We start from the raw sequence: 22,038 nt of genomic DNA, 5'->3' as shown, positions 1-22,038 counted from the left end.
AAATGGCATGAACTGGCAAGAGTAAACGAGATGGTAAAAGCATAAATATTTCTGTGGTAGAGTTGTTTGTTGTTAGTGCACAATTTTTACTGCAACCCTGTCTTCGAATGTCTGCTCAAGGGTTGTATGTCATGGTTAAACTTTCACTGCAAAGGAGGCAAAAATTTGTTGTTCCAGAGTAATTTTTCTTAAAGTGGATTTTCTTGCAGTGATCTTAAGCATGTTTTATGTTATGTGCATGTTGTCTTTTATCACGTTGTTTCTGCTTAATGTTCTTACAAACTTGTTTGAATTGAAAATAAATTACTTAATATTAACATTGAAACAGTGTCGCCAGCTTGAACTGGAACAGCCTGCTATGAGAATGGTTATTCTGCACAGGTTAGCCCAGCAGTACTGAAGAAAGGAGGAAAAAAGTAATCCTACTGTGTTTCTCCCAGAAGTAGGATCTAGCAACTATTTAAAAGAAGTAGGTCACAGAAGTCCATCAGCCTTGGTTTTAATATGCAGGTGTGTTGCCTAGTGCCAGGGAGGGGGGAGAACTCCAGGGTTAGGAAACTGGATTGCTAGCTGCTGGCTTGCAGTAATGTGCAGCCCTGGAACATGGTTGTGTTAGTCCTTAAACTGCAATGCTTCAAAATAACTATTTAAGTATGAGGGATACTCGGTACAGGTATGAGAAAAAGAAAGTGTCTTTTGAGTTTGTATGGCCACCTGCTGCTGCTCCAGAAGGTCACAGTTAGAGGTCTGGAAATCCTACCTCTTTGAGGCTGCAGCTCTCTTGGGGTTCTTGTACTAACCTCAAATGGCAATAGATGTTTGTGTGTAAGTAAGTGAATCCTGGCCCCAGCATTGAAAGAAAAACTTGCTGCTTTCCCTGCTTTGCCCCAAGACTGCATTTATCTCCTCTTAACAGCTGGGAGCAATATTTAAAAGGTACTGAAACATGTGAGACACTCATTGCGCCTGAAGCAGTCCCAGCAGTGCATCAGCAGCCACTAATGTAGAGACTCAATGAACTTCTTTCTGCTCAATGAGCTTTGGCTCGTCAGAGCCTTGCTTTCCTTATATATCTCTTAGTTTGAACACCTGTGCAACTTGCATGCAGCCAAGGGCTGCAAGTGTCCATGGACAGCAGCACTGATGGAACAAGGCAGCTGTTGGTGTTCAATGGCTGATGCTACTGCTGTATCAGCAGAACCAAGCTCCTGTTAATAGCCATAGTTTAAACTAGCAAAAATTATATATTTGGGTTTAATCCCAGGTTCCTTAAACTACAGTACACCACCAGAGCTTTTCATCTCCCTGAAAGGGGTGGTTCAATGGGTACTCCCACTGAGCACAGTTAGCTAAACTGGCGGCTGCTCAGACTGCTACAGGCCCTTTGCTGAACAGAACCTGCTTGTGTGGGTGCCGAAGCATGTCCACTTTCCTTTTGCAATACTGTAGTACTTTTTTTACTTTTTTTTTTCCCTAAATTAAGATGCAAACTTAAGCTCTAAAGAAATACAGAAGGTGCACAGGTCTTCACAGGATGATTGCAGACAATGCTTGCTATAGCTTACCTGTGCTGCTTGGGTGTGTTTCCCTTCCATGTTCCTACCTCCTGGTAGAGGTCCTGCTGCAGAAAGAGATATTGTTGTTAAAATAGCCCTGGGGCTGAGATGACCTGCTCTGCATGCTGTGGTTTTTGTTACTGCCTTTACCATGGGAGCATTCTGCAGAAACTGAGTGTTCCTTCATGGGTGTGTTATTCCCCTGGTTGCTCAGACGAGGGTGCACGCAGGTTTGGCAAGTACATGTAGTTGCAGAGCTGGAGGGAACATGCAGAGTGGCTGCTGTTGGGATTTTGGTGGGTGGGCTGGAAAGGACTGCTAGTAGATCAGGAAGGGTTGCTAGAAGCTGCGGAATGAAGTAAGACTCTGCCTTTCCACAGTGCTGGAGATCTCTATTACCTTGATGTGCCTGAGTCACCTCACCATGTGAAACAGCTGCACAGAAACAGCAGCACTACTACCAAAACTGGTGGGGCTGCAACTAATCCCTCCAGACCCATGCTTCCAAAAGGGTTTGTATCAGTTCCTCAGAGGAAGTAAATGCATGTCCGTAAAAGCCCTTTCTGCTGGGATACAATACATCCCCATTAGGACTGCTGCTTTTTGTGACTGTGCGGTGTAACAGTGATTTCTGCACACTGCAAACATGATTCACCTTGCCAGCAAATATTTGTAGGATCAAGCTGTAAGTTCATATGGAGCTCTATAGGTATTATAGCTTGTGGGAATACACTGAGCTTGCACAGTATCTCTGCAGTGTCAACACTCCAGTTTGTCAATGCTAGAGATGTAGCTCCAGTGGTGCAAAGAACTCCATCCAAACTGAAGAAATTAGATCTAGTACAAGCTACGTAGACCAGGCTTTATTCTCTAGTTTACTGGATTCCAGCCTTTGCTGTCCCATATGCAAAATACCAAGCAAGTAGTGGTGCAAGCATCCCTGTTCCTTGCTCTCCATGTCAACATGGCCTGCAGTGATGTTTTACAAGCTATAGATGTTTCTTCTGAGTAGCCCACGAGCAAGGGCTCACAGCCACAGTTGTCTCTACAGTGCAGATAAAAGGCATGATCTTTGCTCTAATAGGCTCTTCCCTACAGGCATGTGTAAACGTTAGATTTAGTTATCTAATTACACTGCATGACTCAAATGCTGAGGTAATAGGGCTTCGGAAATTTTCAGTAAAGCATTGCCACACATCTTTCGCTTGGCCCATCATCAGTGGCCAGCAGCATCTTGACTGATACTGAGCAGTCAAGAGGCATGAAGAAACCAAAAGCATGACACTGATCTTAGATGGAAAAAAATGGTTTTCCTTTCCTGTGAGAGCCATGTTATCCTCATGCTGTCCAAAGTTTTGAGGAGCACCCTCAGGTCATATCTGTGAATCTCTTTCATAACCAGGCTAGAATTAATTTCTCATGTTTAATGGAAGTCCATCTGCTCACAGACAGCATGTGCCTCTAGCAGCTGGGCTGTGTCTGAATCACTAAATCTTTTACAAATTGCAACATCGGAACTCCTGCCTTTGGTGAGCCCCAAGTCATTGCTAGATACTAGGGAAACACCAGAAGTGAAAGCAAGTCCCCAGTGTCCCTCTCTGGCTGGTGGTGGCTGAGGGACTGCCTGTAAGGGGAGCTGCATTCCTGCTGTACTACACAGGGCATTGGGAATGCAGCTCTTGCTAGAGCAGACATCAATGAACTCCCTTCCTGGAAGTTGCTTACTTGCCTGTTTGAATTGCTCCAGGCTTTTGGTCTCTGGAACCACCTGTGTCAATAAGCTTTGTCTTTGAATGATGGCCTCTGAAAAATGTTATAGGTCTCTCGAGGAAACTGCAAGATTTGGTAGTATTTCTTAGCACAGCTTTGCTGAAGGTCAATAGTAGGGAGATCACAGCTGTCATTCTTATAGCCAGCATCCTTCTGCAAGCCAGTCCCAGTGACTTCACACCAAGATCCTGCCTGTCCTAAAGCATCCCTGAAGGAACAGGGCATGACAGGTGACTCATTTTTCAGAGAATTATAAGTGAGAAGCAGTCACAAGCTCAACTTTTTCACCTACAGCAGCCTTTGATGGGGTGGCATGGAAAGGTTTCAAGTGATATTTAGGTTAGTAGCAGCACTGTTGGTTCCAAAGGAGCTGAAAAATCTCCTTCTCCACTCATGTGAGAGCCCTGATAATTGCTGCTATTGTAGTCCACCTTCAGATGTTAACCAGCACCTTTTCAGTGAAGTTAACTCAATTGATCCCCACCCCTCTGATGGTGCAGTGGCTGCAAGAATGTGTCTTTCCCAAGCTTAGGCATTTATTTGGTGTAGGACAAGTTTGTGTGGGGCTGTGCTTTAAAAAGGAGAGCCAAAATGGTATGATTTAGAAATTCACCGTGCAAAAGGCCTTATTGTTCCCCAAATCATGCTGGCCATACAGTTTACAGTACAGCTGTATAAACAGTGTAGCTGAACAACCAGTGTCAAAGAGTGGCTGCATGAGGAAGTGGAGCTGGGAACAAACAACTGTGAGGCACAGGGACATAAACCGGCTTTGCCAATAGAAGACCATGCCCCTTATTACTTCAGTGGCAGACATCAGTTGCCTTCATCTTCTGCTCATTTTTTTTTAACCACGACAGCTACTTCATTGCAATAAGGTACTTCATTGCATTAAGATGAAGTCATTGTCATAATCAAAGAGTAACTGATAGAAAACCTGTGACTCAGGGAACTGGGGCCCTGTTATTAAATATACTTCGATAGACACATCTGGTTTTAGGTACTTAGACACTTACACAGAATTAAGTTTAGAAATGGTGGTACCTCTATGCTTTAGCCAGTACCAGTATTAAATATTGCTGGGTAGGGGAAATAGGTCAGTGGTAGTTACTCACCTGATCTTTTGACTCTAGATATCTGACATTGCCAGGAGTCATGAAGCTGATCCACTGATAACACAGGAAAATCTGTTTATATTTTCAGAGACAAATCAGTAATAACAATGGCATATGGTTGCTATGGCTATCTATGCTCCATCTGGATTTCATACTGCAATGGTCTATTACAGTGTAAAAAAGATACAGAAAAATACATAATCCACCTTAAAAAATATTTTATTATTTGCCAAATTGAATGCACTGTTAGGTTTCCTTAAGGGGAGGCATAAAAAGATACAGATTAGAACAAAGAGCTTATTTATCATTTTTATGCTTATAACATCATCTTATCAGCCTTTCTGCAAGCTACGTGTCACATCTCCCTTCACTAGACACTTCATCAATTCTATACTTTGTGGCTCACCTACAGAACTGGTGGTTTAACCATTAGATGGATGCCTGGCATATGACAATAACTTCTCCAACTTCAGTGAAAAGTATGTGACCAGCACATCTCCATACAGCCCTTGGCTTCATGTGTTATGTATACACAGCTGTACAGTGATGTGTACAAATGAGATTCCCAAAGGAATCTATGCCTCCTCTGAGACAAGTTACAAGATCCATAATTTAGAAGATCCAGGGAATAATCTAGGTAGCCAGATCTTGGGTCTTGTTACAAGGGTACTTGGTTGTCTGTGCCAATAAAGAAGGGGGGGGGGTGTGTGTGCATATGTAAAGGCATATGAATGAAGGGCTGTATGTACACATATGGGCAAACAGGTAACTGCATGTCTGTGTGGCTGTGCATGCTTGCAGGCACATATTTGGATGCCAAAACAGGTTCTAGCTACATGATGCCCCTGAGTTGGAGAGCACATGAATAACAAAGGCAAAGATGAGAATAAGATTTGGTCCCCACATGCCCAAGTACCCCACATCCACAGTGCTTAGGAATGATAGAGATGGTGGCCAGCAGTGGTTGGGAAAGGAGCCCCCACGGTGGCCGAGTGGTGAAAGTTACAGCTGTCAGCTGTCTTCGTGCCTGGATATTCCACGCTGCCAGGACAGCTGTGGTAAAAGTCTACTTTGTGCTGTGCAATGAAGCCCACTGTCTGCTGGACGCTGCAGGTGCCCCCACCTTTGCCAAAGACTCCTCCATCCTCACTGGTCACGATCGTGTAAGCGTTCTGCCCTGCTCCATAGTGCTGATGTGGGGGAGGCATGGTTTGGATGTTGCTGGCTGCAGTGATCGGGTATCCCTGGTGGAATTTGGGGTGCACCTCCAGGTAAGTACTTGGCTGGAAGCCACTCTGAAAGGGAAAGACAGTGAATCAGAACACATAGCTTCTCCACTGGTGTCCACAGGCCTGACATGTACTGGGGCTCTGTCCCTTCACATTTCACATCATTGTCTCTCGATCAGCAGGAATGGCATGGGAGGGCAAGAAGAACCATAATCATCTCCATAACCCAGGGGTGGATACACAGTCAGATACATACACATACATAAGAAAAACAGCTTTTCTCTGGAAGCATTTCAGTGGCATAGTCAGCCCATTGCTAGGCTACCTACAGAACATGGAGAGTCATGCCAAGTCTGTGCCTCTGAGCTGAACACACCAGGGTATGCTGATACTTGTATGCTTAAGTTTCTCCTCCATGGAGGAAATATATCACAGGATTTATCTGCCCAGATAGAAGGGCCATGCTGAGCCATGTTCTGTGCTCTTACTTGCATGAGGCACTGAGCCCGTTCAGTCCACAGGCTATGCTTCTGGCACCTTTTCAGCTTCATCCTCCGGTTCTGGAACCAGGTCTTCACCTGGGTGGGGAAGGGACAGCAGAGAAAACATCAGCAAAGGAGAGGGAAGAGCAAACGTTATCAGATTCACAAGCAGATGAAGAGTGACCAGATGGCATAGCTATATGGGCAGCAGCAGATAAAGGCCTTTAAGAGCTCCCTGGGGTTGTTGGAAAGGGGAGATGTCTGTCTAGCAGCCTCAGCAGGTGGCTAGTGCATCTGCATGGTGGGGGGAGGAAGCAGCATTATGTCCAGTTATAGCTGTGACAAATTGACTCATTTTAATCACAACAATGAACGACAGGTGCGAATAAGACCCACCCGGGTCTCTACAAGCTCCCTGTGCTACAAGCAAACTTCTGAGACACTGTTTCTGCATGCTTGTGAGAGGAGAAGAGAGCAGCTTGCTCCTTGCACTCAGCAGTTCCCAAATTCAAAGCTCCTTGATGGGGTGAATTCCAGAGCTGTTTGCCCCCAGGGCTATGTCTGGGCTGTGAAAGCAGCCTTGCAGGGATGTGGATTGAAGGAAAGAACAGATTGTCCCACGCCACCGGTCTTGTTCCTGACAGAACCAGTTCAGTGTGTGTGTGCATGCAATGCATATACTACTCTTTTAGTCCCGCGGCATCCTGGGGCATCCAGGCCATCATGCCTAGCTCTGAGATCGAAATTCCAGGCAGCTTTTGGACTTGTAACCACAAGCACTTGTGCCCCATTGCCCAGCCCCCTCTGCTTTAGGAAGGCATCATTTGAGCCAGCACCAGTTCAGTACATACAAACTACCTGGAGATCAGCAGAGACCTTGAAGGGCTGGGATGTATGAAGCTAGCAGTACACACATGGAGGTGGGAGCGGGTGTCAAGCAGTCAGGCAATGCTGAGCATGGGACGTTATTAGATATCGGACAAGATCAGCCCTGGGAAAAGTTAGCAATAGCTTTCAGCATGTCACAGCCCTGGGATTCAAAGAACTGATGCGTGCCAGGGTTTCTGTGAAGTTCACCGTTGCCTGCAAAAAGTCTGCAAAGAGCTGTCAAGCCCAGAGCAGAGGCTGTTTGTGACAAACAACATATTCATCACTGTGTTTGCAATTCTACTATAAGTGTTGGCAACAGCACCCTTAACTGACCCCTCACTGGCGAGACCCCAATGAGGTGCCACTGACTCTCCTGTCCCCCAGAAGTGCTTCTGATCTCTGGGCATGAATAGGCAGAGGAGCAACCGTTAGCTGGCACCTTTGCCCCTACGCACTGCTGAGGACTCATCTTTCCATCCTGTCACTGCCTTATGTGACCATTCAATTGCTATGTGACAGATATACCATGGGTCAAAGTCTCCGTGTTCACCTGCTTGTAGGTGAGCCCCAGGGCAGCAGCCAGCTCCCGGATCTGCTGGGGGCTGAGGTACTTCTGGCTCTGGAACCGCTGGTGCAGGGTTTGCAGCTGCTCCTTGGAGAAAGCGGTGCGGTTCTTGGCCTTCCTCACCCCCTCCATGCCATCTTCTCTGCCCTTCTGAGACTTAGCTGTAGGCGGTGGGGATGAGGATGCTGAATGTGGACTGGTGGCTGAATCTGGTGTGAATTGGCTGAAATTCCCAGAGCTGGACGAAGCTGGAGATACTTCTAGAAATAAAAAGACAACAGGAAAAGGTATACAAGACAATGCACAGCTGTATGGGTATGAGCATGCTCCCTGCCTGCTGTAGAGCTCCTTGCTGACCAGACAGGGTCTTTCTTGAAGCAAAAAAAAACCCTAAACAAATCAAAAGCTGTTGCCTGGAAGGATGACAAAGCAAAGGCTTGTGTCACCCTCCTTCCTTCATAGATCTGTGAGTACAGACAAGCCCACTGACAGCAAGCAGCTACCCAGCTCAGCTGCCAGGTGGAAAAGTCAGGGCAGCGAGGGAAGAATGATGCACATTGGCTCACAGTGTTACTATCCTCCTCCAAAAGGCCCCAGTAATATTTTAGTCTCAGTGAGGTGTAAAAAGGCCTAGTCATGACTGCAAGCATAGCTTTCGCTTAGTGACTGGACTCCCCAAAACTGCCTGCCTAGGAATCTCAAGGCACTTGATAGACAGCAGCAAAGCAACATCCAGCCAGGGTGTATGGTGGGGCAGAGCCGTCAGTGCTTACAATGGTGGGGCGGTAGGTGGAGAGCATTAGTCAGGCCTTGGATATTGGCTCACTCCAGTTTGCCTGTGGCTCCCACCAACAGACCATCCCATTGCTAGAAACACATGTATAGATTTGGCTGAGAGAGGCTTCTGATGAGAGAAGAAAGAAGGTGAGAAATTTGACATGGACATGGGGAGGAAGAGAGGAAAGATGGATGTGTGGGACAGGTGTCAAGAGTCAGTAATCCTGTACCAGCAATATGGGGGACAAAATTTGAGAGGGCAGAGGAAGGTGTCCAAGCCCCTTCTCATTTGTCCTGGCACATGTCTTAAGGGGTCTCTTGAGAATAAAGATGAGATAAAGATCTAAAGGAAAAACTTCCTAAACAATCTGGACTACTAGTCCAGACAAAAGCTTCCAAGATTCAAAGTCATTCAGGCTGCCTGAATAGGAAAATGCTAACAAGTGAGATTATCCCAGCACCTTTCTGGTAGGTGCCTGGTTGCTGGGGTCTGTGAGAGGCTGAGACCTTCTCAGGCCAGCCCTGACAGAAGGGCTGCAATGCCAGTCTCGCCTCTTCCCCATACCTGCAATGATAAATCCATCCAGCCCTCCTTCCTCCAGCTACTCGTCTGCAAACCCTTCTGCATGGTCTATCGCCTTTTCTCCTACTGACATTTCAGGAGAGCGGGGGTGCAGTGAATGGAGCACTGCCATTTTCAGTACACACTTTCTGACTACTGAGCCCAGCCAATAGCTCCCAATCTCCTTCCTAGTCACCCTGAGAGCTATGACTGAAGCCCACTGAGACACCCTCCTCAACCCCCTGAACATATGTCCAAAACAAAGTACTGATGTCTTCCAGAGGAATGGGCTCCCCCCACCCACCCTACCAAACCCTTCCTTCCTTCCTTCCTTCCTTCCTTCTCTCCTAAGCTGAGAGGCTACTAAGCAATCAATCACTCAAAAGCCTTCAGGTGTTGCTGGGCCTCAGAACGGTGGCCATGTCTGCTGTATCTTTTCCTTTGTTACCCTCCTGACAGAGGCACAAGCTGTCTTTGTGGTGCCTGCCACTCTAGGGTTGCCTGCTCTTATAGGTCTGCTCTTGGCTATTTCCTATCCCTAGGAGATGATAACCACCCAGAGCATAGGCTGTGTGAAGAGGTAGTTGTGTAGTGAGGCAGTTTTCTGGTGCTGGCAAGCAGGACCATGAGGATTACAAAGGGATTCTGCCTACAAGGAGAAAGGGGCTGTCAAGAGAAGAGGTGCAAGGGCCTGAGGTGGTATGTGCATGGGGGTAGACTGCAGAACCTGTGAGGAAGCTGAACATCTGCAACCTGGATGCATGGGAGGATAAAATTTTGTGTGGGATCACAGGGTGCTTGGCTCCTGCAGGCTGTGCAGTAAAAACCTTATAGGTTGGAAATGAGCATGCTGAGAATGTGGGCTTGGAAAACTGGAAAGTCTTCTGTGAGACAGGAACCACAGCAAGTCACTGTAGAGCTAAAGCTCCCATATGTTCGTGATTGGCCTGTCATCCCAAAACCCACTTGTAATTTATCACCTGCAGCTTGAGTTCAAGACAAAGGCCTCTTCCATGAGAAGAAAGTGAAGGAAAGAGGAAGCAAGAAACACAAACAGCAGGGCAACAAACATAGACATGAAAACCTAAGATAGTCTCAATCCCACAAGTTCTTGATATCTGTAGGCCTTTGCTTCCGCCACTGGGCTCTCTCTGTAGAGAGAAGTACTGAAGGAGAGTGTTTGAAGACGGGTTTTAAGTCTATATAACCAGGTCCTTTGGGGGTTCAAATGAGTCAGTCTGCCTGCTGCCTTTGTGGAGCAGGCAGCATGCAGAGACCCTAAGCCTTTCTCCAAACTACATGGCAAGTAGCCACGTGCCAAGTAGCCAGTAGTCACTCTGCCGGAGCCTGTAGCTCTCTATAGCATCTGACAGCTTGAAACAGGCACTCCAAAAGCTCACTTTCCTCCCTCCCCTCCCACCCATTGACTTTAGGAGAGCGTTATGCTGCTGACCATAAAATGGGGCTGCATGAAGACCTGCTTTCATCAGCTATCCTATTGCAACTCACTGGCGTGGGAGAGGAATGGCAAGGACAGAAAATGCCACTGCGGTGAGGCTTGAGACTTTTTTGCAAAGAGGGAAAGGCAAGGCAAAAAGAGCCCAGAAAGGAGAGGGGAAATAGAGAGAGGAAAATAGCAAACTAAAAGAAGCAGAGAATAACAACACTGGACTTAAAGGGAGCAGACTTCCCAGCACAGTGATTCAGAGCATACCTTGGCTCAAGTTTAATGACCACAGGAAGAGCACAAGGGGATAAGGAATGCCACGAGCAGAATTACCTTCAGGATTTGTTTCTTTCCAAAGCACACATGACAGCATTTGGCTAAAAGGAGGCCCAGATACTCCTGCCCTGAGAACCATGAACTTTCATGAGACCCTGTTGTCACACTGCCTTTCAGCCTAGAGCACAGACCTGCCAGTGCCTGGACTCCCACAGGCTCTGGTGAGGTTTAGGAAACCGATGCACAGTCACAAAGGAGAAGCAGCATGGAAAGGTAATGTGACTGCCCAGGGTCATCCATCCTGCTCGCCTACCACATCGCACTTTGCCCAGCTCACACATGAGGAAATCAAGGCAGGGAGAGAGAAAAATTTGCTCAAGGTCATTAAGTGAGTGGCTGATCTGGGACCACAGGTATCCTGGAGATCAGCTCTAGGACTTAGCTGAAATGCCTTACCTGCTGTCTGCCTCTTCCCTCCTGCCTCCGGAGACTGACTGGCACTGGTGGCTCCTGCTGGCCCAGTTGAAGCGGGGGCATGTCCTGCCTCCCCTGCCAAGTTCCAGTAAAATTCCAGGTACCCCATGCCAGGCCCGCTGGGGTAAGCCTGGTAGGGGGGCAGAGTCAAGTGTGCACACATGGAGGGCAGATGAAGGGGTGGTTCCCCCACTTTCTAATAGATGCCACCTTTGTTTGGGGGGCAGGTCTCACCAGCAAGCTGAAGTAGCCCTGAAATGTAGACAGGCAGTTACCTTTATAGCTGGCTATACCCTGCCTGGGCCTGCAATATCCACCATCGTCTGCTCCTTGAGGCTCTTTGTCATGTTAAAGAGCCTGATTGGTGGGGTGGGGACAGAGCAGGGTGGGGGGGGGGAGAGAAAGCCACACATGGCATCAGGGCTAAAATATGTCCCTTCTGAATTCTTCCCATTCTGCAGGTTCCTCAGTCAACCCTGAGCAGGGGTCTGATCCAGAGCCCCAGCAAACCTCCTCCTACTTGCTTCTTTGGGCTCAGCTCAAATTGTCCTGTCACAAAATAATCCCATGAGTGCAGATGTCCTGTGGAAGACAGCTGTTCACTGCATTGGGAGAACAAATCCCAACCTATCTCCACCACATGGGAGTGGACAGGAGGTAGGTCTGGTGCTGAGCTGCTCAGTATCATGCTCGGCAAACTCAAGCCCTGGCTCCAGGTTATGGGGAGGGTTCTGAGATCCTTGCTTTGTGGCTTGTGTCACATTGACACCCCCACAAGACCTACACACACATTCACACACCCTCCAGACCTGACAGCACTTCCCATACTCTTGGTGCAGATGTCAGAGATGGAGCAAGGGGGAAAAACAAGTAAGGATCAGATCTGGTGGCTAGAACCTACATTTTTTTTTTTTAACTGAGAAGGAATGTCCTTCACACAGGCATTTGAGGGAGCCAGCTGAAAATGTGTCTGGCCCATCTTCCACGTCTGTGCCAGCGCAAACTCATAAACACTGGACAAGTCACATCCAACACCAGATCTCATTTTGCAGAGCAGACTCAGAAATCTCAGCTGGCTGGTCTACAGAGGCACAATCAGCAGAGACATTTTCACTATGGAGGTAGGAAAAGATTTAGTGCGGGTGAGGTCCATAGTTAACAGATTTGCTCCCCCATGGCCTTTCAAAGGCACATCCTTTCATTTGCATGGTCTTGGCTGTGGCCTTTTCCAGGCTCTCGCAGGCTGGTTGGAATAAAGATGATGAAGAGCTTCCTTTAAGGCAGGGATAGCTGGTGTTTGCTGACATATGGCCCACCCAAGGCACCTGCAGAGCTGTTCATTAAATAACTAGAGGTAAATGAGTGAGCCACAGAATTCAGCTATGGACTTGCAGGTTAATCTGCTCCATGGGCTTGCTCCAGTCCCTTCCCCTCAGGAGGTTTTGCTCTGCCTGTGTTTAGGAAGATTTTATTAGTTTCGTCTCAAAAGACATTGCGAGTCTCTAGCTAATGTCTGTATTTCTCAATGCACAGACAAAAGCCCCAGAGTTAATTCAAACATTTCTTGCTAGGATCAGCCCTGCCTTGGCACCAGGACACGTGCATACCTCATGTCAGAAGCTCAGAGCTGAGGGTGTAGATCCACAGAAGTGTAAAATGATTTAACCCGGACTGTCCCTGAACCCCTCTGTGCCTCATGGCTCCACAGATGCTTGTTGCTGCCTTCTTCCCAAGCCTGTGCTAGCACCCAGTACCTGCCCAACAAGCCAGAGAGGGGAACCTGCTTGCTGTGAGAGTGTTCAGGTATCAGCAGGGAGAAGAAACAGACAGGTGGGAGTGAGCAAGTCTATAGGAAATGGAATTTAGATAATTTTAAAAGGACGTAGAACACCACTTCTACCAGCACTTCTGCTGCCGCTCTGTGTCTCATGGCAGGTTATTAGTCCTGGCTTCCCTGTCTATTGAGCAACTTGGGAGCCTTCTGAGATCCCTGCATGGGAAACCAAAAGCAACTGCAAGACTGGCCTGTGTGTGAACCTGAAAAATCAATGCAGCTGCTCTTGAGCCGTCATGGGCAGACCGTTCGACTCACTTGCCACATCACAGCATGATTCTGCTGCCTTGGGACCATCCACTTTCCCATGAGGTGCAGACTGGAGGGAACTAAGGGCCTGGCTAGGGTCTCTTTAACTTGACACTCAGTATTATGTTTTCTGTTTGCATGAAACACTTTTCTATGCCTACAAACTGTAGGGACTGACATCACTCTGCACACGAAATGCAGTTTTAAATATGAAATTAACTTGAAAAACTTAAAGCAAAAAAGGGCTTTTGAGCACATCTGCCCCAGTGGAATCCCAAGAACATCCTGAATATGGCAATTACTCTGCAACAGCCTCTACATGGTTGTTTTGGCTCATGCCTCACTTCTGAATCATTCCACATTTCAGAGCTGCAATGCCACAAGAGCTCAGATCACCATCCCTAATATCTGCCCTCAGGCTCTAGCTGATTAAGCTAAGGGAGAGATACCAATGACATGAGTTGTACAGAGCCTGGGACCCCACTGGGCAGCTCCAGTGCCACCAGTCAAGGAGAATGTCATGCACTCCTTATTCATGTCTGGCCTGTTACCATATGTTGGTGTCCAAGTTTTGATGGCCTAGGGTGCAGTTAGAAAATGAAAACAAGGTAGCAGACCTGGAGGATATCAACATATCTTCTAAGACTGTTTAATCCGAAGACTTGGCAGAAAACATGGCATGGGGTGCTGGCGTGGGTGGCAGTGGGTATCCGTGTACTTGTTGGGAGTCTCGCCTCCCTGGCTGAGCACTTCACACTTGATCTCCTTGATTTCAGCTACTTCTGAAGGTGTCTGGGATCTTCCCTGCAAAGTGCCCAGAGGCCATAATAAACCAGCATAGTCACCTGCACTACAAAGTCCCGCTGGGCAGAAGCTGGGGAGGAGGGTGGTGCTGCCCTTGGGAGCAGAGCCACCTGTCCGACTGGACCAGTGAGTGGGGCAGCACAGAGGGAGTCACCTCCCTGGGGGCGGGAGGAGGACCAAAAGGAGCTGAAGGAACCTCAGGGCCTCACTCCCCATGGTTTCAGAGCAGCACAGCCTCTTGGGGAGCAGCTTGTCTCCCCCGTGCAGCGTGCGACACAGCCTGTGGTGCAGGCAGCAGCTCCCTAGAGCCAGCACTGCAGGCAGCTGACAGATGGGGCTTGGCATCAAACTGAGCCAGACCCTAGTTGGTGTGGTACTGTGTTATTCCAGGCTGGGCCCAAATACTCGCTATTATCTCACAATGATCTCCACAAAAGCCTTCCCAGGCTCATGTTCTTGGCTCAGAGGGCTTTCTAGTATCTTAAACAACCTTTATCTGCTCTTCTATACCAGCAAGCTGAAAGCACACTCCAATAAAAAGAGGGTAAATTATTCACAGGCATGTTAGTAACATGATCTTTCATCAACAGCTAAGTCCTTTGCTTTCTCTGGGATGGCACTGAACTCTGCAACAGTCACAGCAGTGAAACTGTTGCCTATAAACGACCAGATTTCCTCCATAAAGGCAGTGAGGTAGGAAGACTAGTAGTTAGAGAGACAAGAGGAAAGAGGAAAAGTCCTCATTCTCTGTCCCCATGCCCTGCACAATGTGGTTGTAACTTGTGCTGACTTGCCCAAGATAGCCACAAAGCAGTGAGCACAGGTGCTGCTGGCAGGGTAACTCCAGTGACATGGAAGGCAGGAGAGGCTGAAAAAACAACCTTGAAAACTGGGCTGGGATTATGGATGTCATTCAGAAGATGCTCAAGCAGAGCAGAAGATGGAGAACATGCTCATGGAAATGGTTTCTGTATCTAGGTCCCTTCACTGGCACAGACTATATGGTTGTAACCACCTGATTTTCTTATAACAACCCCTGCCTAGCTATGTTTGGTCACTTCCCCAATGTCTTCTATACCTTTCATAGGTGACCTTAGCAAAATCATCCTTCCAGGCAACAGCTTTTGATTTGTTTAGGTTATTTTTTTTTTTTTTGCTTCTGCTTTTCACGGGGATTTTAGTTAATAAACTACCTTTCAGACTGTCCTCATTTAGCCCGCATCCAGGGCTAAACAATAAACAGTTTTTCTATCACCCAATGTCCCTTCCCCAAAAGAAGAAGGGAATTGGGAAAAGGAGGGAGACTTGTAAGTTGAAGTTAAACAGATTTAATGAAATAAAGAAATCACTATAAATGACAACACAAAAGAGACAAAACTATACTTATTTACAGAGCACCAGCAAGCTGCTCCAAGAATCACAATCATTGCAAACGAGGAAGAGGGAGAAAAGGGGAAGATAGCAAAAAGAACCCCACCTCTCCCCAGCAAGCCCTCCCTTTTATAATGAACTTGATGTCAATGATATAGAATACACCTGTGGGCCAGCCTGGGTCAGCTGCCCTGGATTTAACTGCTAAGGACCTTGATCACCATGGCTGGCCACAAACTGAAACAAAATCCCAATGAAACCAGGACACAGACCTCTTCATTTGTCAGTTGCTGCTCTTTTCTCCTAAAAGAGGAATCAGACAGGGTCAAATGGGAAAGCTCAGATCTGGGTAAAGACACTGGATGGACCTGACTCTAAGATATCTGTGTTCTGGCAAAGTGTGCCATGACAGCTAACATGCAAACAAGGCTTGACGTGTACTGCGTGGATGTAACAGAGCACGAACTGAAAGTTAAAGCTGACAGCATCCTGAATAGACTTAGATGTTCAGTCACAGCTTGAGCCCTTGCGGCTCACCTCTTCTTGGTGTAGCTCGCCCAACAGCCTCTACAGCGAAGATACAGCTGATGCCACCAACAGGAGTATCGCTACACCTGCATTCCTGTTTGGCTGGCAGAGCTGTGGCAGTTTGGGCTGCAACAGTGTAGAAGCCCTTATTGCTACCACTATACCAGGAAAACATCAAGTTTATTGGAGGCTTGGCCTCACCAGACCCCACTCAGGGGATGCGTGGGGAGTACCTCTCCCCAGAGGCACCTGCACTGCAGGCTCATGTGCTGCTAGCAGCAGGCGAGCACCTGACAACCCTCCAGAGGCTTTCTGGGCCATACAGTCTTTCTGTGACTAGTAATGTTGGGAAACAAGCATTTTTTTTCTGTCCAAGTCGGCTTTTAAAAAAAAGTATGCTTTTCAGTCCTTGAACTTGCTGAACGTGGTTTTGGTTAAGTATTCAAAGACAGTTAATGCAGTTGCTTTAAGAAAAAGTCTTTAATGGTATTATTTTATAGTATTTCTCCTTTCTTTGAAGCCTTAAACACCCTGCTTTATTTAATTTTTTTCCAGGGGTTTTGAGATTGACATTGATAGTAATGGATTACTCTAAAGACATTTTTAAAAGCAAAAAAAAATGGAAAAGTAATACAGTTTGAATGACAGGAAGCAAAATAGCTAAAACATTTCCACATTGCAACACTCCCAGTCTCTTCCCCTTTTAACCACTTAGTTCAGTGTGTTAATTCTTTAATCGTAACTTGAACTTGAATTTACTTCTCTTAAAGCACCATATTTTTCTCCAAAGACTTTTCTTTTTTGGTGATTGATCATCTACATTTTTTTCTTTGCTTTGTGTGAGACTGTGTTATAATCTAGTCAGATCCATGTCTTTGCCTGTTATCACAATGGCCCTGTCCTCCTTGCAAATACTGTTAATGAGTCTGTATCAGAAAAAGAGTTTTTTTCTCCCCTAACACATACAGTCTTGATGTACTGAGGATAGGCAGTGGAAAGGAAAATTTATTCCAAAAAATCATAAACATGCTGCTTTTTGGTTTTTTTTTAGGTGTGTCTTGCTGGGCTGAAAAATTCTGAAAGAGGTAAAATATATTCCCTGTGAGGGATTATAACCAAGCTTCAGGTGAGTGATCAAAAAGAGTAAGGAAAAGGATTCCCTTTCTCTTTTTAGGCTGTTCTGGGCCTAGAGCTAAATAGGGTCAGAGCTGGTACTTCACTGTACATAGCAGCCATCCAGAGCCACAAAAGACTTCTCAGGGCTGGAAGATGTGAGGGGAGCTATGGTAACACTTACTTAAAAAAGACTTGGGGAGGGGCTAGGAAGTCTGCAAACCTTAAATACATTCATCAGTATTTCCTAGCTGCCTTCCATTTTTCCTTCTGTAAATGTAATTTAAGAGTCAACTTCCCATGTTAAGTGGTTTTGGTTCGTGAAGGAAGGGAACAGTCTGCAGAGGCCCCTTCTCTTAAATTATTCAGAGTAACAAAAGCCCAACTTATTTTCCTGTGCAAAATTTTTCAGTAAAATCAGCGAAAGGTAAAAGTGAAAATCTGTGCCACACCCACACATATATATATACACATATATATATATGTAAATCCTCTCCCTCTGTCTCCTTCTCTCTCTCTTTTTTTTTTTAAATCTACCCAGTGAAAAAAAATGTAAGGGCCAAGAAATGAATGGGCTTAGTTTCCAACAAAGCAGTTTAGGACAAACTGTTGATCATTATCATGCGATGGATTTTTCTGGTTATATATCCTTCCTGAAGTCCTTCACACAGTGAGGCCCTCTAAGAGAAGTGTAGTTTGACCCTGATGACAAGAGGAAGGTGAAATTGGAAGAAAGGAACTCTGCTAGCGTTGCCAGCACTCCCACAGTCTCCAGGGTCTCACTTCCCTGGTCTGCTAAAAAAATGTGACCAGAGTAGGCAGAAGAGATGGTTCAGTGTCACCACGTCTACCACTTTCAGCCTCATTCAAATATCTCTTGAAATGTAGCAGAGTATTCCTCTGCTCTCACCCACCCTTCACAAAGCTTTTTCAGTCCACCTTCTGTCTCTTGACTTCATGTTTAAAAGACATCTGTGGTTACTGACCAAAGCAATTTCTCTAGCTATATGGCTACAAGCTTACGGACAGTGTGCAAGTACAGCAAATTCTCTGCCTGCTTGTGTTTCCGACTTCCCAAAGTGCCTGCCCATACCATGTGTGTGCCACCAGCAGAAAGTAGTGTGAGAGTCCAGAATCAGAAATGGAAGATGCACTTTCCTCCTTCATTGGTCTTCCTTTCTCTATTCAATGCATGTTTTGTCTTTGAAGAAAGAAGTTTGTATATAAAGTAACAGCAAGGCTATGCTCCAGGTCTGTCACGACTAACTCCCCTAGAATAATGAATCTTAACTGTTGTTAATGTTACCTGTGGTATATTTTATCCCTAAAAAGACAGGATATGAGGGATTTTCTAATGCTTACTTTTTTTAGCACTTGACCTGTTTCCCCTTCTCTTTAACAAAAGCTATGAAGATTTTTAATGGTGGTTATTGCCATGGCACCAAGCTGTCTGAGGTCTTGAAATCTCAGATCATGTTTATCTGTTTCATGTAATGCAGAGCATTTTAATCAAAATGTATGCACAGAGAAAACACTCTCCCACTTTTGGAAAACCCACTTGCTCCTACAGGAATGTGGTCCCTATGTGACCACCCCTCCCCCACCTTATTCCTAGGCAAATCTTCCAAAGAATTCCCACTTAAGCCCAGTTTGCAAAACTGTTGGTCTCCACGGCCCCTCTTCCACCTCAGCCGTCAGTACCTGGGAATCCATCCCACTCATCCAGCCCTGTGATATTAGGCTTTTGACCAAGACATTTGAGGTAGGCTAGGCTCAAGCTAGGCTTTACATGCTCCTTTCATGGTTTTAACTCATCCTGTTTCATGACCAGTGGATCAATGCACAGTCTCATAAAGGAATGGTGAAAGGGTTCCTCAGTATCTTGTGAGCATGTGGCATACAAGTAGAGGATGAGCTGGTAGGGAAATATGCCCACAGCACAAGGCAGGAGGAAGAGAAAATGGTGTTGGGACACCTCTGCAGGAGTATACAGAGAGAGCAGGTGATGGATTTTGGCAGGTGGAAAAAAGTTGGAGGTTTCTCAGTTGCATTAAATGCAGACAAAGGCTCTCTTAAGCGGCTTATAAGCCCTGGAGTACCGAACCTTATAGACTCCTTGACGTATCTAAGACTGGGAGAAGAATGCAGTGTGCTCCTTTTCCAGTCACTGGCTCTGGTATCTGGGATTCCTCCAGCCCAAATGTGCCAGGAATTAAGTCTCCCCAGACAAACAGAGATAACATAGCAGAGCTCTGATCAAGGGACTGATATCAAAGGAGCAAATCTCTCAGCCCCGGGGATGAATCATCAGAGCAGTTTATTCCAACCTTTTCTCCTCCTTTCAAGTACCAGGTTCAATTGCAGCAACAGCAGCACAAAAGGCTTCGTCATTCTAGGTGCTGCAAAGACAGGGAAAACACAACCGGGAGGAATGGAATTCACAGGTGATACAAGGCTGGGAAGGTGTTGCAAATACCACAGAGAACAAAGAAGTAATGCAAAAGGAACCTATCTTGCTTGGGCAGGGAGGAAGAAGGAAAGATGGGGGCTAGTCATGCACCTCGGGAGAAAGAATCTCAAAGGTAAGTAATCAAAGGAAGATGTCTAGAAAGCACAGTGTGGGGGAAAAAAAAAAGGACAGGCAAAAGAGATGCATGTTTGCCAGCTGAGGTATACCAAATTCAAGCAACAGCAATACTATTTTGCAGGCATGCAAAACTTGACAAAGATCCCTATAATCTCATTTTCATGGATGGGGAAACTGAGGCACCACATGGGCTCAGTAAAGGGCCTGTTATTGTGCAGTACTGGCCACACCTTGGCTAGGCAGAAACACCAGGTTGTCAATGCAGAAAACTTTTGTCTTAGAGCTAAAGGGCAGTATTATGCACAGTTATTGTGAGATTATGCGAAGAAGGTTTGTGTGCCCTGCAAAAGGAGAGGGATGAGGAAGAGAGGGAGGCCTCAGGGAAGAGCAGCAGGCACAGGAGTGTTATAAAACACAGCTTCTCTCTGCCAAGCAAGTATCAGCCAGAACTGCAGCATCTCATTCACTCTGCTTCTCAGCAATCTGTGGATTTAATTTTTGTTTACATGTAAGGGGAGATCTGTCTTGTCTGAAGGCATTCCTGCTGCCAGCTCCGCTCAGGTTGCCCTTCCCACAAAGCAGGTGAGGACAGGTGGAAAGGGCTGAACTGGCAGACACAATGCCAAAGACTGGGCTTTGATGAAAGTAAATAAGGTTGTGTGTCACTTCAGCTGTGCCAGTTCTTCACAATCATCTCACCTGTGTCCCAGCCCACTCTGAAACAGAGACAAGCCGGAGGGCCAAGCCAGATCTGGTCCTCTACCTAATCACCATCAGTAACAGTTATCTTGGATCATCCTCCAGCAGGTTTTACCAGGGCATCAGTCACATCATTGCTGGACCTTAATAAACAATGTTGTTAATGGGTCTGGTTCCCCCATGAGCTGTGTTAGCTTTGCAGGGCAAACAGGAGCAAGACCGTCAACTCTGTAGAAAAACCAGTTGATCTCTGAAGCCTGTAGCTCTGGCTCAGGTGCACACCAGGAGCCACAGAAGTGCTGCTGAGCCATAGTCTGGTGTGGGTTGTGGTTTGGGGTTTAGGGGTTTGGAGGGGAGGGAAGAGACTGCATGTTTTCTGCGGCGGTGGCATGGCATTCATGTTTCAGAGTAGCCCTGTGCTTTGGCATGTCAAGATGAGCTACCAGTTGCTCTAAAAAATTGTTAGTGATAATTACATTGCAGATGAATCTAAGCTTTGCAAGGAGAATTGGGGGTGGGAATGGATGACAGCCATCTATATGAACTATTTGCTAAGCGTGAGGCACCTGGGAAATATACACGCTGCTAGTGTGTTGCCACATAACCAGGCATGTTTCCATGCTACAGACAGGTAATGCAGAGTCAGCACCCTCCAGTGAGGCTGCACTTGGTATCTTGTGTTTCCCTCAGGATGCTGTGCTCTAGCAGGAATGAGAGACCTCAGGAGCAAGGAAGCAACTCATGGCCCAAAGGTAATCAGTTTTGGGGAGGTAATGTTGACTCATTGGGAAGACAACAGAGAGAGCATGAGGCTGGTGGCCTGTGGAAATCTCTGCATGAAAAAAAGCAGGAGAGAGTTTTTAAAAGGTTGTGATATTCTTTTAGAACCCAGGTGAAGAAATACCTTTTGCTCACAGCAGAAGAGGCGTGTGGCAAAAGTCGCGTGGGCTCACCACAGAAAGCAGGTTTCTCCCAGCCCTAGGCTCAGGGGCTTTACCGGAGCGGTGCCTGAGGAGTTGCGGGCTGCAGAGCCACCTGGGTGGCACAGCCACGCAATGAGCTGCAGGGCCAGCACAGAACGAACCTCCGCCTCCAGCAGCAGCCCTGCCGGCATCCCCACCGGGCATTTCCCTCTCCAGTACAGAAGAAGTCATCATAAGGTGACCTTGCACTAGAGCAGGACTTCAAGTATGCAAGGATGGCAGCAGGAGCATCCACTGAGCCATGGTCCCTGTGAGACGAGGATTTGTCTTGGATTTAAACTCAGCAGGTCCCCTGTGTCGTGCAGAGTTTGGGATGGGATTAATGCAAGTTTAGTCACTGCTGAGGATAACGTGCCTCAAACCTCCACACCCTCTCCCAAATCTTTGTCCACAGGGCTATATATCTTGAAGAAAACCTGAGGCAGAGGAAGGACAGCAGCATGAAGCAGATCTTAAAGAATAGCTCTTTAAGAGGAGATGGGGAAGAGCAAAGGGGAAGCAGAGAAGTGGGGAAGAGAAGGAGGAATGGGCTGAAACATCAGGGAAAATGCAGAGAGAATGTCAAAAGTGTGAAGGAGTGTAACACCAGGTCACCCTCAGCTCTGTATACAGGCAGACCCTGCAATACATGACATGAGGCAGAAGGAGCTACAGGAGAAATGGGGCAAATCAGAAAGCAGTAGGAAAATGCCATGTGGAACAAGGAAAGACCAAGTGAGGTTCAGGGGCACAAGAAAGGCCAGAGCC

General features: G+C 46.7%; 1 protein-coding gene across 1 annotated transcript; it reads right to left on the bottom strand.

Moving 5' to 3' along the window:
• Nucleotides 1-5,373: 5,373 nt before the first annotated feature.
• LOC137664389 (homeobox protein NANOG-like) lies at nucleotides 5,374-11,286 on the bottom strand. The gene is made up of 4 exons (XM_068402348.1): nucleotides 11,106-11,286; nucleotides 7,573-7,847; nucleotides 6,159-6,248; nucleotides 5,374-5,736 (listed from the first exon to the last, which is right to left on the bottom strand). Exons 1-4 carry the CDS (start codon nucleotides 11,284-11,286, stop codon nucleotides 5,374-5,376), a joined length of 909 nt encoding a protein of 302 aa, XP_068258449.1.
• Between the last annotated feature and the right edge of the window lie 10,752 nt (nucleotides 11,287-22,038).

This window comes from Nyctibius grandis, chromosome 5 (assembly GCF_013368605.1).
Source record: "Nyctibius grandis isolate bNycGra1 chromosome 5, bNycGra1.pri, whole genome shotgun sequence".
Lineage (NCBI taxonomy): Eukaryota > Metazoa > Chordata > Aves > Nyctibiiformes > Nyctibiidae > Nyctibius > Nyctibius grandis.
Note: the sequence above shows the minus strand (reverse complement) of the source record. Positions and strands in the feature narration are given on the sequence as shown.

Bases quoted from the DNA above. Each gene is read 5' to 3' on its own strand.
- LOC137664389 (XM_068402348.1), bottom strand. From the start codon at position 11,286: ATGTGTGCACACTTGACTCTGCCCCCCTACCAGGCTTACCCCAGCGGG. The intron at 6,249-7,572 runs GTGAACACGGAG...TTCCCCACCCAG, and splicing joins TGGGGCTCACCTACAAGCAG to GTGAAGACCTGGTTCCAGAA. The intron at 5,737-6,158 runs GTAAGAGCACAG...TTTCCCTTTCAG, and splicing joins GGGCTCAGTGCCTCATGCAA to AGTGGCTTCCAGCCAAGTAC.